General features: G+C 47.9%; 1 protein-coding gene across 1 annotated transcript in view; it reads left to right on the top strand.

Annotated features, from left to right (window-relative positions):
• The first annotated feature begins 2,197 nt into the window (after positions 1 to 2,197).
• LOC147717648 (E3 ubiquitin-protein ligase TRIM39-like) overlaps positions 2,198 to 17,470 on the top strand; it is a 356,587-nt gene continuing 341,314 nt past the window's right edge. The window contains exon 1 of the mRNA XM_086920543.1: positions 2,198 to 2,611. Within this exon, the coding sequence (XP_086776669.1) occupies positions 2,198 to 2,611 (414 nt within the window). The remainder of the gene's footprint in view (positions 2,612 to 17,470) is intronic.

The raw sequence follows: 17,470 nt of genomic DNA on the forward strand, positions 1-17,470 counted from the left end.
TATGAGGGTCAAAGGGGATTTTAAAGACCAAACTCTGATACGCCCCATACATACACTGAAAGACAAGAAATATCAGAGGGTCTAGAACAACAAGGAAAAGATCGCCGAATATGAACCTACAAGGGACTCTATTATCATGCCATGTGTATAATATAGAAACACAGTGTAGGGGTGACCTGTGTTTCTATATTATACACGTGGCATGATAATAGACTCCCTTGTAGGTGCATATCCGGCGTTCTTTTCTTTGTTACTTTTTTCTTCATCTCCTTGCTCACCGTCTCCGCCAGTGAGGTCTTCTCTCACTTTGTCTGCATTAGTATGAGTTGAAGTGTGGTGGTGGTGGTGTCTGATCATGAGGGCATGTCCAACTAATCATTCAAGGAGACGGCAAGTGTTACACTCATGGATATTTGCTCACCTGTTTTCCATTCCCTCTACTTTTGTCCATGTTACTGATATCCACATTAGTTTGCTTCACTGATGCCAAATAACTAAGATCAAAAGTTCTGCGAAGTCACTTTCTGTGATGTCACTTGGATGGGCCTCACATCTTCCCTTTCGCCCGGGGCCTCAGAAGGCCTAGGACCGGCACTGCCCCCTCCCACCCAGTAGCAATTCCAGCGATCAGCCTCATTACTTTATTGTCACAGAATGCCCTAAAACCAGGGATTACATAACTCTTCTGTTCCCCACAGCTTAAACAGCAATGAAGCTCATGCAAAGTGAGTCCAACCTGCTCGGGCTCCCTTTGAAAAGCCGCCCATCAGGAGGAACCCAGTGGTGGGCCCACCCCGAATGTACCCTGCTTCACTCCCCCTGTAGCTCAGGAGCAGAGCTGTGACTAGGCACACACTCACCGTATGTGCTTGTGGGGGTCTGGAGTCTTTAAAAGGCATTCATACTCTATTCTTAGCTTGTTGTCGATTGACTGGCCACTAAAGTGACCTTGTATGTGCATATGTGTTTGTCGTTTATTTCCACCACGACTGACGTCCTGGAAATGAAAAGACGAGCAACAGTGGGTTAGTAAAGTCCGACTTGGGCTTCCAGATTGTGACCGGTGCTGCCCTAAAGCTAGCACTGACGCCAGATACCCCAGGAGGCTGGAAAATGAGTGGAGGCCTGCTGAAATTGGTACTGGTGACCAAAACTGGTCACCTGTCACAAAATCAGGCACCCCACCCTACCAGCCGCCCGGGGAAATGCCTGGCATTGCTAGTCCTGCCCTGGGCACCAGCCAAAAAACACAACACACAAACCTAAATTGTAGTAGGCCCCTAACCTCCCATTGCCAGCTAAATCCAAGGGGCTCCGCCTCGTAGATCCCAGAACCGCAGGACAAGCCCGTTAAAGTGCAAAAACGAGGTGCAAATAGCTAGAGATTACAAGAAAAACAAAATGCACACAGGTTCATTCAAATGAATGCAGTAGTTATGCTCCTAAGAACTAAAAACGTCATTAAAATAACAGACAGATTTCCCAGTAGTAAAGACTGCGACAAAATATGCCCACGGCATGTAGTGGATAGCTCTGTGTTTGATGAGTAAGTAAATTAAAAGAAGACCTGTAGTTAAGATGGCTACGTGGTTGCTATCGCGTTTTTCAACTCGTTTCCATGTAACATGGCTCGCATAATATCAAAAATCAAAATTCTGCAGAAAAGTCAAAGCTGGATCAAAAAAATCTCCCTCTCACAAACATCACGACTTACACACAAGCGATCATGGAAATCGTTTTAATCAGAGGTTAGCTTTGAATTTTTTTGATAGGAGGGTAGGTTTGAAAACACCGCGATGGCTAAGTGCTATAATGATATAATATAGGTGCCAAAGAAGATCCCAAACTTGATTCTGCTTTAAAAAAGGTTGCTGTGGGTAAGACACTGTTCTTTTTGATAAACCTGCGATTGCCATAACTTCCTCCCATAAAGAAGACTCACAGTATTCACGCAACCGAATTAGTGCTGGCATCGGGAGGCGGGAGACTAGCCTTCCAAGCGGGAGTCTCACGCCTGAATCGGGAGGGTTGGCATTCCTGGCTACAGCCACTCCCAGCTCAGCCGCAGACACTTCCTACTCTGGTGCAGACACGCCCAGGACAGCTTCACTTGCACGTGCGGAGATTAATAAGAAAGAAGATTCGGGGGCTGAGAACTAACGGAGCGAAACTTAACCTCGTGCCCTTCAGCGTGAACATGGCGGCTCTGCACCATCTCCGGAGCCTGAAGGAGGAGGCCTCGTGCTCCATCTGTCTGGAATATTTCACAGACCCCGTGTCCGTGGAGTGTGGACACACCTTCTGTCTGTCCTGCATCACTCTGTGCTGGCAGGGGATGCAGACAGACTTCCCTTGTCCCCAGTGTAGAGCAGTCTCCGAGACTAAAACCCTCCGGCCCAACAGGCACCTGGCGAACGTGGTGGAAATCGCCAAACAGCTTCAGATACCGAGTCCGACCCCCCAGGAGGGGAATCTGTGCCGAGAACACGAAGAGAAACTGAAGCTGTTCCGTGCAGATGACCAGGAGCCCATCTTTGAGGTCTGCAGCAGGTCACGTGATCACAAGCCTCACACGGTGCGCCCCACTCGAGAAGCTGCCCAGGAGTACAAGGTATGTGGGTCAATAATGGTATTCCTCTTTATCGTATCCCTCAACCCCCATCCCATTCAGCCAGTCTCGCGCTGCTTCCCAGTGAAGATCACGCCTAGGAGGGCATGGTATATGTTATTTAGAGCTGGGACAGGTGTGGGCGAGGCCACGGAGCTCCCCATTTGAGAGGCTGCCCACGAGCACACGGTGTGTATAGAATAGGTGCGGGTATATGAGAAGCGCTTGCTGTAGATCTGTGGTGGGAATGGGACACACTCTGCTTTCTATTTCAGAGGCTTCTCAGTAAACAAAGTATACACAGCTGCCACGTTTTTGGATTACTTATGTCCGGCATACCATGTGTTTTCAGTGTTGAAATGGGTGACAGTGACCTGTCTAATGTGTGACTTTGAGTGACACTTTCTTGTGAGTAAATCGAATCAATGACAGTATGTGGATATCTCGCTGAGTTCTCTCTGATTGCACCCAGGCGTATCGTACAGTAGTGTACAAACACCGGGTACAAGCCGGACCTATTGACTTTGTCAATACTTGTGAGCAGTGTTAGTTAAGTGAGTAATCATAATGATATTGTTGTAAGTGATAACAAGTTCAAATGTTTCAATTCTGAAAATATTGGACCGTGACTGGTCTTACCTCAACACCACAAATGAAACAAGCATTTGCAATGCAATAGGTCCCGCATTAGGAAAGTGTGAGCTATTGGCATTGTATTTTTTTTTTTTTTTTTAAATATATTTTTATTGCAGGAATCAGTAAATCGTTACATAATCGACCAGCATTATAGAACAAGCAAAATCAATGAGACACAACCCTCCGTCCCCCCGCCGTATTTCTCGTACACAGCCATTCAGCCCACAACCCTGGGGTCGGGCGGCGAAAGTCAATGGGGGCTCAGCAGGATGTCGAAGCTGGTCCGGATGATCCACTGTCTGTCATCTGCTTTTCCAAACAAGCCTATAAACCCAGAAAGAAAAAAAAAACAAAAAAAAAAAAAAAACCCCACCCTCAAAACGCTATGAACCAAAGTAACCCCTACCCAACCCCGCCATCAGCGCACGGTAACTACCGCAACAGGATCTGCTAAAGGACCCATGGGGAAAGCAACAGAGCTGAAAAGTTCAATCATCTAACGGGACTTGGGGCGAGCTGCATCTTCACTGTCAGAGTCACTGGGGGCGCAATAATCCCTAAGGGCCTGCACTAACGTTTCCCACTCCAGCGCTGCCTCCTGTGCCTTCTCATTACGCTGCCTCCAAGCTAGCTGGTATCTCAGTGTGCTCTCCCCCGCCGCCCACTTCAAAAGTTCGCTGTGCCATCGGCTTCCCGTCGGACCAGCTCGTGCCTTCCAGTTCCTGGTCACCTCCCGCTTAGCAAGGAGCAGCCCTAAATCGATGAACTTGCTAGATATTTTGTTCTTGGGGGTATGAGGGAACCAGTGCAGGAGTCCCACCGCCGTGTCAATCGATAAGGATCTCCCCGTCACCTCCTCCAGGGTTTTCCCCACTTCTACCCAATAGGATGATAATCCCGGGCAGGCCCACAACATGTGGAGAAGGTCCGCCTCCTGGGCCGGGCACCTGGGGCAGTCCGCTGAATTCGTAGCAAAATATCGCCTGATTTTCACCGGGGTCAGATAAGCTCTATGGAGCACGTAGTAGTGGACCAATTGAAAGCGGGCGTGGCGTGTGCCCTTCCAGGCTCGCCGCACCAGCTGGGACCAGGTCGTCTCCGGGATCTCCTTGCCAATGTCCTCCTCCCAACGGGTTCTCAGAGTAGTGAGGGGAGCCAGCCCCTCATTGATCAGTCTGCCATAAAGGCAAGTGACCGCCTTCACCGTGCCCGCAGACATCATCACGTATTGGCACACCGGAGATAAAGGGGGTTCCTCCTGCCCATGTTTCCAGTGCGCCTGAATCGCTCGGATAAGGGCCGAGTGCAGCAGAAAGTCGCCGCAAGGAATCTCGAAGCGATCAATGAGCTCCTGAAAGGGCAAAAGCGCCCCGTCCTCGTACAGGTCACCTATCAGCTGTAAGCCTGCGTCCTCCCAGTTCGCCAACCGTGACCAATCGCCGCCATGGGGCAAAGCCGTCAGCATCCCCAAAGGTATTTCGGGCGCATACGGTATTCTCAGATGGCCCCGGGCGTGAGCTCGGTTCCAACACAGGCGAACGGTCCGCTCCTCCAGCGACAAGTCCTGTAAGGCCAAACGTTGTCGCAGCGCTATGAAGGAGAGAACATGCCTGGCTATACCCGTACCCCTTCTGTCTTCTGGGCCCCGGAATTCCCGGGCGATCTCCTGGGTGAAGGTCTGGAGCTGCGCCGCCAAATAATATTTCTCAAAGTCCGGCACTGCAAGCCCACCCTCATCCTTCGGCCTCATCAGGGTCTTGAGGGCCACCCGCCGGCGGCCCGAGCCCCAGAGGAATCCGACTATCATAGATCGTAATAGTCGAAACGTGGCCGGTGGGACCCAGATCAGCAGCGTCCGGAAATAATATAACAACCGGGGAAGCGCCACCATTTTGAGCAAAGCGATCCGCCCTGCCACCGAGAGCGGTAGCGTGGCCCAGAAGTCCATACTGCCTCGAAGTGCTCGAGTGCCGCGGGCAATGTTCCCATCCAGGAGGTCAGATGGTTCACGATAGACGTACACCCCCAGGTATTTAAAGCAGTCGGGTTCCCATCTGATCTCCCTACTGAGAGCAGGGCTAGGGGTGCCCCTGCGAACCGGGAAAAGACAGGTCTTAGTCCAGTTCACCCGGAGGCCCGAGACCTCCCCAAACTCCGTGAGCGCCGTCGCAGCTCCATGCAAGGCAGCGAACGGGTCCTCGAGGAAGAGTAGCAGGTCGTCTGCATACAGCGAAATGTAGTGCGGGCCCGAAGGAGTCCACAGGCCCGTATAATGGGCCCCCGACCGGAGGTGCAGTGCGAGTGGCTCCACCGCCAGCGCAAAGAGAAGCGGGGATAACGAACATCCCTGCCTCGTGCCCCTCTCCACCGGATATTGTGAGGAAATCAGCGGTCCCGCCCGAACCCTGGCCGATGCAGAGGCATACAGAACCTTGGTCCACCTGATGAAGCCCTCACCGAGACCGAACCTCCGTAGCACAGTACCAAGGTAGTCCCATTCCAGGCTGTCAAAAGCCTTCTCTAAGTCTACCGATAAGACAACCTGGCACGGGGCGTCCACAAGCGGTTCTCCCAGCAAGCGGAACAACCTGCGAATGTTCATGGTCGTGTTACGCCTGGGGATGAATCCAGCTTGGTCCTCATGTACCAGGGAGCTCATGTGCCCCAGCAGCCTCGAGGCCAAGATGCTGGTCAGTATTTTATAGTCAACCGTCAGCATTGATAAGGGACGGTAAGACCCCGGATCGGATGAGTCCCTTCCGGGCTTGAGGAGGGGAACCACCAAAGCCTCGCACATCGAGCCCGGGAGTCGCCCAAGCCTCTTCGCCTCTCTGTAGACTATCAATAACCTAGGGGCTAGGAGATCAGCATAAGCTGCATAGAACTCCACAGGAAGGCCGTCTAGGCCCGGGGTCTTATTCCTCGCCATCTTTTTAATGGCGCTACGGATCTCTCCCAATTCTATGTCCGGCCCCAGTGCTTTCGCCACGTCCTGCTCCACTGTTCGGAGCTCCAGAGGCTGCAGATAATTATTAAGCAAGTCAGGGTCTCGGGCAGAGCGACTGCGGTATAAACATTCGTAGTATTGCCGGTAGCAACTCAGAATCTCAGGCTGAGTGCACACCACAGTCCCGTCTGCCTTGCGCATGGACGTCGTCAGTGAGGACTGGCGCGTAGGGTTGGCTAGCCATGCCAGCAGCGCACTCGACCTATCCCCCTCTGCAATGGACCGAACCGTATAGGCCTTGTAGTCAAAACAGCGAAGCCGTTCAACCTCCGCCGCCACCGCCTCCTTCGCCTCCGCTGCGCGTATCTGTAATTCAGGGCGCCCGGGGCGGCGGAGTTCCAGCTCGCGGAGCTTCCGGTCCGCTGCATCTAGGTCGGCGAGGATAATTCGCCTCATGCCGACCTTTTTAGAAATACAGTATCCCCTCACCACCACCTTAAAAGCGTCCCACTCTAGCGCTCTCGAGCTCGCGGTGCCACCGTTGGACGCAAAGTACTCCGAGATCTTATCGCCTAGGTCCGCTCTGAAAACACTGTCCTCAAGGATCTCGGGCCGTAACTTCCAGGTGGGCACTGCAGGCACCCCGGGGAACCAACGAAGGTCCAGCAGGAGGGGGTTATGATCTGATATGGTCCTGGTCAAATATTCAGACCGGACCGCTGCCAAAACTAGTTCAGGCGAGCCAAGGAACCCGTCCAGTCTAACGTGCAACTCATGGAGGCTCGAGAAGTAGGAATAGTCCCTAGTTGTGGGGTGCTGCGCCCTCCAGATATCCGTTAAACCCCAGTGAGTCTGCCAGTCCCTACGACCCTTAGCCACGCGGCGAACCGGAGAATCAGGTAGGGGTGGATGCGATCGGTCAGTGTCTACATCCACTACCGAGTTGAAATCTCCACCGAGCAGGAGGGGCCCGGAGAAGAAGTGGGCCAACGAGCCCGATAACCTGGAAAGGAAGGCGGTCTGGTCTACATTAGGAGCGTACACACAGCAAACGTTTAGGTCTCTCCCTCCCAACGTGCCCAAGATGGCCACATATCGCCCCTCTGGATCTATCACTGTTTTCGTGACCTGGAAGGGAACCCCAGCTCTAACCCAAATCAGCGCCCCTCTGGCATACGCGGAGTACGAAGTGCAAAAGACCTGCCCCCTCCATCTACGCTGTAGCGCCGCCCCTTCCGCCTTGTTCAGATGAGTTTCCTGCAGCAGCGCCATTTGTACTCCCCTACGCACTAAATAAGCGTGGACTTTGTGCCGCCTAGACATGGTATGAAGCCTGATGTAAATAAATAATTTACTCTTAATTTCTATGCAGGTAAGTACTTAATCAATAATAACTCAATCGGAAATGAAAGAAAACAGAGTCCGTGGTGTTAGAGTTCTTAGGGGTTTTATTCCTTAAAAAGGAATGGTCAAGACCAAGTTATCATGTTCCGAACACCACACAGGGTGTCAGAAGGGATAGAGCGCTACATTTTATTGACAGTACATAGCTTATATACTTATTTTACACCATTGGAAACAGTATAGAAGGCGTAACAGCTGAGAGAAGACAAGATAACAGTATACACGTGGTACATGTGCGTAATCAAGAGGCGTGAACTAGAGGTGTGTTCTAGAAAACGTCACAGGTAGGTGTCACCAAAGGGGTGGCACTAACAGGAATGTTGCAATGTCAGCAGAAATCGGAAGCTTGGATGCGCGCGCAGCTGTATGACGTGCGCATGACATGGAGTCGGAGGGTGCTGGGGACTTGACATTTGCACTGACGGAAAGAGACAGAAGTCTGGCATGTCAGATCAACTTGTGCTTCTATCATATCTGATATCTAATGTTTGGGAACTAAGCTATCTGGGCGGAAAGGTCTCTGGGGCAGAAGCTATTCTATACTGACTGTAAGTGCGTGTATAAGCGCCTGAATGTCTGTATGAGAAGCGTGGGGCACGGGGCCTTCCAGAGGAGCATGGCAACAGAAGCTATGAATTACTTGAATTAGTTGCATAGAGACAGGTCGGCCCTTTGGCCCTGCAGCTGAGGAAGGATGTTTACTGGAGCTAGCAGGCAGGAATGTATTTTCGGGGAGGGAAACAGATAACTCGAAGGTTATAGTCAATCTTGGCAGGCAGCAGGCTGAGCCGAGCGCGAGGGGCCGCGCTGAAAGTAAGTCAGAGTTCACGAGTACGAGGGCAGCCTGGGCAGAGATTCTCGGAGTCAGAAGCCAGAAAAGAGGTTCGGTGGCAGAGATTCAGGGCCTACTTCAGCCAGAGCTGAAAAACGTAGGAGTACACTACAAAAAGACGTTGGCATAGCATACTTAGGAACGGACCACTCAACTCATTCATGGTGGGTCTGAAAGAGGACATGTTAACGTTGGACGCAAATGTATTTGCGTCTTCATGGCTGGCACAGGAGGGAAGTTACATGCACTTTAACTCGTACATGGAGACGGTGGGGTACTCGCTAGGGAACACAACTTGACCATAAAATTTATATTTCCTCATTCCCTCCTTGTTCCCTACGGACCCTTCATGATATATCGATCCTCATGAATCGATCAGTTTGTTCTTGTAACATTATATGTTCATCTTTCTTTCTTTGACGATTTGAAAGACAACTGGAATGTTCAATGCAGGAAGTGGCACACAGTCCACATATTGCCGGTCCACATTGTAGACACAGGCAGCAACTGAATACTATGACTAGGCCAATGCCTAGGAAGGATAGGATCTTCCATCCCCAAGCTGTTAACGTTGTCCAGAACCAACCGGACCAAGTCCAGGTGCCTGGATTCTGATGTATCTGATTTGCAATTTTATGCAGACGGGTAATAGCTTGATAGACAGATGGTGCATTTTGTGGGATGAAAACGCAGCAACTTGACCCGATGACCTTACAGGCTCCACCTCTATCTGCCAAGATGACGTCAATAACAAGACGATTTTGAAGGACAACAACCCGCATAGCAGATTGCTCCTCTGTTAAGTTACCTAAGGCGGAGGCAGTTTCATGTACTACTGCTTCAAGTGTTCTAGTTAATCTACGTATTAATTTACTGTTTTGGACAGGTCCTAGAAAGAAAAAGAATCCTTTATTGAAATCAGTGTACTGTTCCCATGCCGTTTCTGTGTAGTCGACAAGTGGGATATCTCTTCTGGATCTATTCTTGACTAGATTCGTATTTCTATGGTAATCAGGGGGAGCTAGAAAACAGGTGGCAGAAGGAATGCAATATAACAGGTACCATCCCAGTCTGGAGGCAAACGTATGTATGCGGTATGACCACAAACAAAATAAGAGTGACTGATAGCTTTGAAGGACGATTTACCCTGATCACTGAATTCGACCACAGTAGTGCATTTACTATGACCTACGTGTACTGAACCTTTCTTTCGGACACATAATTCACCTGTGACTGGTAATACTAACATATGGAGCAGAACTGGAGCGGCTTCGGATTCAACAGTAAGGATCATGAGATTAATTGTGTAGTTACCTAATCCATATACTTCATTTTCTAGATCAGTTCCTATTCGAGTAGGGAGTCCCTCCTTGTCAGGGTAACAGACATCTAGCAGAACTAAGTTCAAGTTTCCCCAAACCCAGCCTCCATCGAAAACAGCAATATCGGGATCTAAAGAATTAATTATTTTAAACCATGCACCACAGGAGCCATTGTGAGTGAACGGGTACGGAAAGAGGGGCAGAGCTCCCTTGTAATTCTGATAGGGAGGGAGTCGGCCACATATCCAGCAGTCGGTAGCATTATTTGTCTGATGGGAGTGGTGTAACATACTAATGAATGTGTTATTGCGCAGCGCAAGTCTGTAAGAGAGTTCATGTGCAGGTAATTCACTAAAAGTGTGTTCAGCAGAGACATTGTAAGCAGATTGTTCACGCCTGAAAATAGGCCAATAGATGGGTAGCAGAATGCTGGCAATAATAATTAGAACACTTAAGAAAAACATTATTAACAACGTCACTATACAGTGACTACGCAGTGATTTGCAGTATGTATGTTTCTTTGCTTCTCTCTCTCTCTCTCTATCTCGATCTAGGGGATACATGTCAGAAACTATTTAACCGATTCACCTAGGGGAGGACTTAAACAATTAAAATGTCTGACTTGCTAGATCGGAGTTTCATACGATATTGTTCTTGGGGAGTCTATTCTCGTTCGGTAACGGTAAAGTCACTTGGTTTTATACAGTCTTTGGTGGGGGTGGACGAGTCAGAGTCCTGTTTTAGTTCGTTTTTTAGTTCATTGCAAAGCTTGATGTGACTCGTGTGGACCCACCCCTTTCTCCCTTCTATCTTCACGGCGGTCCTCGTGGTGAGAAGAACGGTCTTCGGGGACTTCCAGCGGGGCTCCAGCGGACTTTTCCGGTCGAAATTCCGGACGAGTACCAGATCCCCAGGACGGACCTCGTGCGGCTTTACATCAGTGTTGTCAGGGAAAGCTGCGGCAACCTGTGAACGACATGATTGGAGTGCAGACATCAAGGAGGCAAGGTAATCTGTCAGCATATTGCAATCAACATCCGTGATTTTCTTCGGAATGGGCGTCCCCCACATATTCGGTGGTCTGCCAAAGACCACTTCGTACGGGGATAGCCCTGATCTCGAGTGGGCGACCATTCTCATGTAGAATAGTGCCACGGGCAGGGCGACTATCCAGTCGACCCCTTTCTCCTGACAAATCTTTGCAAGACGTAATTTTAGTGTCTGATTATGCCTTTCTACAAGGCCTGCTGCTTCGGGATGTCGGACACAATGGAACTTCCACTGGTATCCTAGCAGTAAGGAAACTTCTTTCATTAATGCAGATGAGAATGGCTGACCGTTATCTGAGTATACGACACGAGGCAAGCCGTATCGTGGGAAGAATTCACGAACCAGCTGCTTGGCAGTGGTCGGAGCAGTGTAATCTGATACTGGGTATGCTTCGGTCCAGCGGGACAGAGCACAGACAACTACGAGAACATATTTAAAACCTCGACAACGGTCCATCTGGATATAATCCATTTGGAGGACTTCAAAAGGGTGATCGGGAGGATGAAATCCACCTTGCTCTACAGGGACGCTTTTACCTGGATTGAACTGACAACAGATCATGCAAGTACGCACTTTCTGTTTTGCTGCTGCTCGTAAGTGTTTGTTGTGCCAGAGATTCTGTAAACTGTCTAACATCGCTTTCTCTCCTAGATGTGCCGGGCTATGTGCTGTATTTATCATGACTTGAACCATAGAGTCAGGGAGAAACCATATAGATTTTTCCTTCGTTATCCAACCTTGATCTGTCTGAATCCCTCCTAGTTCAGTCCATTTCTTTATTTCATCTGGAGTAGCATGTGTCTGGATATCAATTACGTCTAGGGCGGGATCTCTAACTGTCATACACTTTGTCGGTACTATTGTCTTTGTCACATCAGTAATCTGGGTGTGAGTCAGTGCTGTATGTTTTGCTGTCTGGTCTGCCAGGTCGTTACCCTGGGACACAGAATCTGTAACTTTAGTATGTGCTTTACACTTCATGACTGATATGCCCGAAGGCAAATGTATTGCTTCTAACAGTGCTTGAATGAGGGGACCGTGTTGAATCTTGGCCCCATGAGAGGTCAGGAAACCTCGTTCTTGCCAGAGGACTCCGAAGTCGTGTACAACTCCGAATGCATAACGTGAATCTGTGTATATGTTAACATTTCTGTTTTTGGCTAGAATACAAGCTCAGGTCAGAGCGATGAGCTCTGCTGCTTGAGCAGACAGTGTGCCAATACGATGTGTTTCTTTAACTTCAGTTTCAGTGGTCACGGCATACGCGGCCACTAATTCTCCTGTACTTGTTCTCATGCATGAACCGTCCACATAAAGTGTCAGGTCTGGATTTGTCAATGGAACATCTGTTAAATCTCGTCTAGGCTTTGTTACTGCATTAATGATTTCTATGCAATCATGTGGGGCTGGATCTGTTATAACTGTTGGTAACAGTGTTGCGGGGTTCAGGATGCTGCAGCGTCTGATTTCTATGTGTGGCTGGAATAGTGTTAATTCATAACCTGTCAGTCGTGCTATAGTCAAGTGTTGAGTCTGGGTTCTGTTTAACAAAACCTCTACAGAATGTGGTACTTGAACTGTTAACTGATGACCTAAAACAATTGAATCACTCTGTCTGATTGCTAATGCTGTTGCTGCTACAGACTTTAAGCACGCAGGGAGTGCCTGGGCTACTGAATCCAATGTACTTGAAAAATAAGCGCAAGGCTTATGTGAACCTGCTTGATCTTGGGTGAGGACAGACAACGCTGTACCATCACGTTCTGTAACGAAAAGTGTAAACGGTTTGCTGTAACATGGTGTTGCTAAAACTGGTGCTTGACATAAGGCTTTCTTTAATTCTTCAAAAGCTTGTGTGTGCTCCTGAGTCCAAGGGAGGGCAGTCGAAGTTGCTGCCTCCTGTGTCGTTAACTGAATGAGTGGTTTGGCTAGAAATGCATACTGGGGAATCCATTGTCTGCAGTACGAGGTGAGGCCTATGAAGGCCCGCACTTCCTTTTGTGTCTGGGGTTGCGGCATATTTACAATTAACTGAATGCGATCGGGAGTGAGCTGTCTCCCCACTTTGGACAGCAAGTGACCCAAGTACACAACTTGCTGAACACAGAATTGTAGCTTCGAAGGGGACACCTTGTGCCCCTTGTCGGCCAGGAAATGTAAAACTGTCAATGATGCTTTTTCACATTCGGGCTCACTTCGTGCGGTGATCAGCAGATCATCGACGTATTGCAGTAAAGCGGTGTTAACTGGCATTTGAATACAATCTAGTTGTCTTTTCAGTGCTTGACTATAGATGCTGGGGCTTTCTGTGAATCCTTGAGGTGCGCGCGAAAATTTGAAACTGCGTCCATTTAAACTGAATCCGAAGAGATATTGGCTCTCTGGATCAATAGGCACGCTGAAGAAGGCGTTCTTGAGATCAATTACAGTAAAGAACGTTGCTTCTGAATCAATGGCAGTCAATAGGGATGAGATATCGGGGACCACAGGATACTGTGGAATAATGCATTTATTTAATTCTCGAAGATCAATCACCAGCCGATATACTGGCGGTGCATTGGGATCTGTACGTTTAAGAATCGGAATGATGGGTGAATTACAGATATTGGAGTCGGTCTCGACGACCACTCCTTGGGCAATGAGCTCGTCAATGATTTTCAGTAAAGCCACTACAGCATCGGGTGGTAACTTGTATTGTCTGATTCGGGGTAATACAACACCTGTTTTGAGTGTAACACGGTATGGTGTGATATGCATGCAACCTACATCAGTTGGGCCTTTTGCCCACAAGTAATCTGGTACATTTTTCAATCTGACATCGAATTCTCGCAAAACATAATGACCCTTGAAATCCCGCAAAAAGAGTCTAACCCCCTCCGGGGAACAGCATATTATAGCTCCTAGAGCCTTCAATGTTTTAATTCCTAACAGATTTTCTGGACATGATTTCGTGAGTAACAGATCTGTAACACGTGATAATGGACCCACAGCCAGGGGAACTGGTTTGGATACTTCATTTACAATAGGCTGTCCTGAAAAACCAAGGGAAACATTCTGTGAGCCGGAGAGGGGTGCCCCTGGAACTTCATCATGGCTGATTGTAGTGCGACTTGCCCCTGTGTCAATTAAAAACTTTCTGTCTTTTCCCAATACTTGACTGTGTACATAAGGACCTTCTTGATCTACAGGAATCTCAATAAGAGGCAAGCCACCTTCCCTCTCTAGGCTGTTTCATGTATATCGTGAATATTCGGGGTAAGCGGACTGGGCATACTGGTACATCTGCTGTGAAACTTGCTGAGTTGCGGCAATGGGCTGTGGCTGTGGTACTGCTACGGTCTGTGCTGGAGTCGAAGAAGCATGCATAGGCTGTGTATTCTGTGTATTCTGTGAAGACTGATGCTGGTTATGGTCTTGTCTAGGCGGATGCGGTCTTTCCTTAGTTTTACCTGTCGCTATGTTATGTTTCAGGACTGGGCATTCGTGTACGTAGTGACCCGGTTGCTTGCAATAATTGCATGTCCCTTTAACGGGAGCTGCAGTGTGACTGGTCTGGGTCGTACCCTTTCTGTGACCGTCGGATGGGACCGTCTGAGCTACTAACATTTTCATCTTTGTGTCTTTCATGCGTTTTTGTTCCTGATCTTGTTCTTCTCTAATTCTGTTCTGATGATATTGTAACATTTGTAACATCTGTGATGGCGTATTTGCTTGCCATGTACTCTCGACCTTGTACACACGGTTTTTAACTAACGGTAGGGAATTCTCGACTAACTTTGATACAAAAAGATGCGGGTACGACTCGCTACTTGGCTGGAGGCCACTATTAATAATGAAACATTTCTCGAATCTTGAATAGAAGTCACTAGTATCTTCATCATGTTTCTGTTTACAGGACGAGATGGCGTCCCAATCTTCCTTTCTAGTTGTCAATAATCTGGGCAGAACCTGTACTATCAAACCTGGTAATGCTTTAGTTTTGTCCCCAAGGCCTAACCCCGGGATCCGTTTCTTTTCTTCGTCCTCTATTTCTGCCCATGCAATCTTTGTGTCTCCCACCTCCCATTCCTTTTCTTTTAATTTCTCGAAGATACCCGTGGGTAATAGTACCTTTAACATTTTCATGATATCATCATACGTGTAATCCCCCATTAGTAACATGTCTTTAAGCTCTCTATGAAAACCTGCAGGGTCTTTATCATGGCATGGTACTAGTTTCTTCATTTCTAACAGTTCTAATTTAGTCAGAGGCGTGTGTACATACACGCGTTTCAAGGTTTTATCCTCACCCATAACAGGGTGCACTTGTAAGGGGTTCTGACTTTCAATACTACCCCCGCATTGCATGTGGTACATTTTCCTTTCTGGAGGTGGGGCGGGAACATATTCAGAACTTACAAAGGTGTCATATCTATATCGCTGTTCTAGAATTATTTGAATTAATTTGGTACTTAAGCCTCTCCATCTATCCATCAGTAGTGCTTCGAGTGTTTCATGTAAGGGACCGGGATCAGAATAATGTTTTCTGTATTTGATAAGAAGGTGCTGAATCATGTATACACCTGCTAATTTCTGTTCGTCGGGGGAGAGGTTCAGAAATGTCTGTGCCACTGTGTCATCATTATATATGTCTGCATTTTCGGCCCATGATACAGCTGATCGGGCTAGTTCTTGTTCATCCATAGAATTGAGTACATGGTGCCCAACTCGATCTCGAAGCCGTTTATCGGTTTCCTGGAACTGATGCTCAGCAGAATTCGGATTTGTCAAGGCGGAGAAGAAAACTCTCTTGCTCTCTGGACGGATACCCTTCCTAAGGTAAGTTCCCTTACCTACATATGCTATGGTGCCTACATTTCTTTCGGATTCTTCCTGTTCTTCTTCCTCCTCGGAGGAAGCCTTTTCTTTCTCTTTCTGGTGTACTGCTATCACTGCTTTCCTAATCTTCTTGTACATAGAGGCTATGCAAGTCCCCTTGTCGTGTTTTCCTTCAGCTATATTTTGACCCCACTTGTTCAATGCATCTAATTCACTCTGATCTGTTCCAGGCCTGTCTCGTTCTCTTATTAGACAATTTATGAAAAATCGTAGTATCAGTGCTTGCATGTCAACTTTCTGTTTCTCCATGGCATCCTTAATACTGTCAGGGTCTTTCCCTGTCTGAACAAACTCATATATTCTATCTAGACGCTCCTTCATTCCTACATAGCATAACAAGTTATCAGTAGCAGATCTTAACCGTAATGATGCCAATATCATTAAATCGTCTTTTCCAGGTACTGGATCATATCTGCAAACTGACATGTTTTCTTTTAATGCGTCAAGGCGGGATGAATTAGAGGAGTGGGGAGACCTGTACGTAAGAGGACTCTGCATACCTCTGAGATTGAATCTGTGAGTTGGTGGCGGGGTCTGAGGACCCGCGGTCGCACCTCATGAAGCGGAAGCTTGTGCATTACCTCCCTGTGGAGTCTGTATCTGAACTTGAATTTGTCGTTTAGGTGGATCAGGCAAACGTGGTTTCGGTAGGTCAGTTTTGAGTACGGGAAGTGGCGGGGCTGGCGGGACAGGAGAAGTCTGTTGTGGTACTGGCGAAGCATGATCTGGGGGCGGGGTGCCGCCCCCGTCCCTGTCAGTAGGCAGGGCACGAACAGGCAAGTTGGTGTAAGCTGGAGCTACATCTTCTAGGTAGGAATTTAGGAATATGTCTTTAGTAGTCTTGTGCATTACTCTAGTTGGAACTAATGGCGACGGCAAATTTTTCGGTATTTCTGAAATGGCGTCAGGTGTACCCTCGGCCATAAGATACATGCCGTTTACTTGGCTATTTCGGATGCGATCTATTTGTTCTGATTTTACTCGGATTCCTTCAATAACTAGTTCGTTTTCTCGAGCTTTTTCTGATTCTTTAAGTCTGTCTTCTCTACGAAGTGCTCTTTCAGCACGTTTATGTGATTCCTTACGCCAAAATTCTATGGCATCTTTCTGAGACTGTCTGGCTTTCTTTTTCCGTAATGCCTCTTCTACCTTCATGATGCACTCGGCATCCCATGTTCCATTAACTGGCCATCTGTGCCTCTCGTCTAAGTGCTTTGTATAATCGGTCCATAATTCTAGATACAATATGGCATCTATGCCATGCTTATTATACATAAAATTGCCTGGAGTGTCCCTAGGAGGGATAGGAATTTCTTCCTCTAGCATCCCTTTCCTAGTTCCTATCTGCTTTAACTTGTTGAAAAACGGCATTCTGCTTACTTGATACTGAAATGCACAATCCTTGATACTTAATTCTGAATGTAACTAGTTATACAAGAAAACACAATAATGCACAAAAACAGTCACATTCATACCACGACATTAATCACAAAAAAAACATTTAAGACATAGATGACTACCCCCCTATACTGGATGTACTGCTCAACAGTACAGATACACTGGTGTGACAGTGCAAAAATTCAGAAATTCGGAATACTAGATATACTGCTAAACAGTACAGATACACTGCCTAAAAACAGTGCAGACCGGACTTGTGTACCCAAACCCGTCTAGATACGACCCAGCAATGGTACTCACCGGGAAGCACGGAAACAGAAGGCCTCGGAAAACTCGACTGGACTCGACTCGATACTTCGGAAAACTTCGGAAAATTTCGGAAAACTTCGGAAAAC

This window comes from Lissotriton vulgaris, chromosome 5 (assembly GCF_964263255.1).
Source record: "Lissotriton vulgaris chromosome 5, aLisVul1.2, whole genome shotgun sequence".
In the NCBI taxonomy this organism is placed as follows: domain Eukaryota; kingdom Metazoa; phylum Chordata; class Amphibia; order Caudata; family Salamandridae; genus Lissotriton; species Lissotriton vulgaris.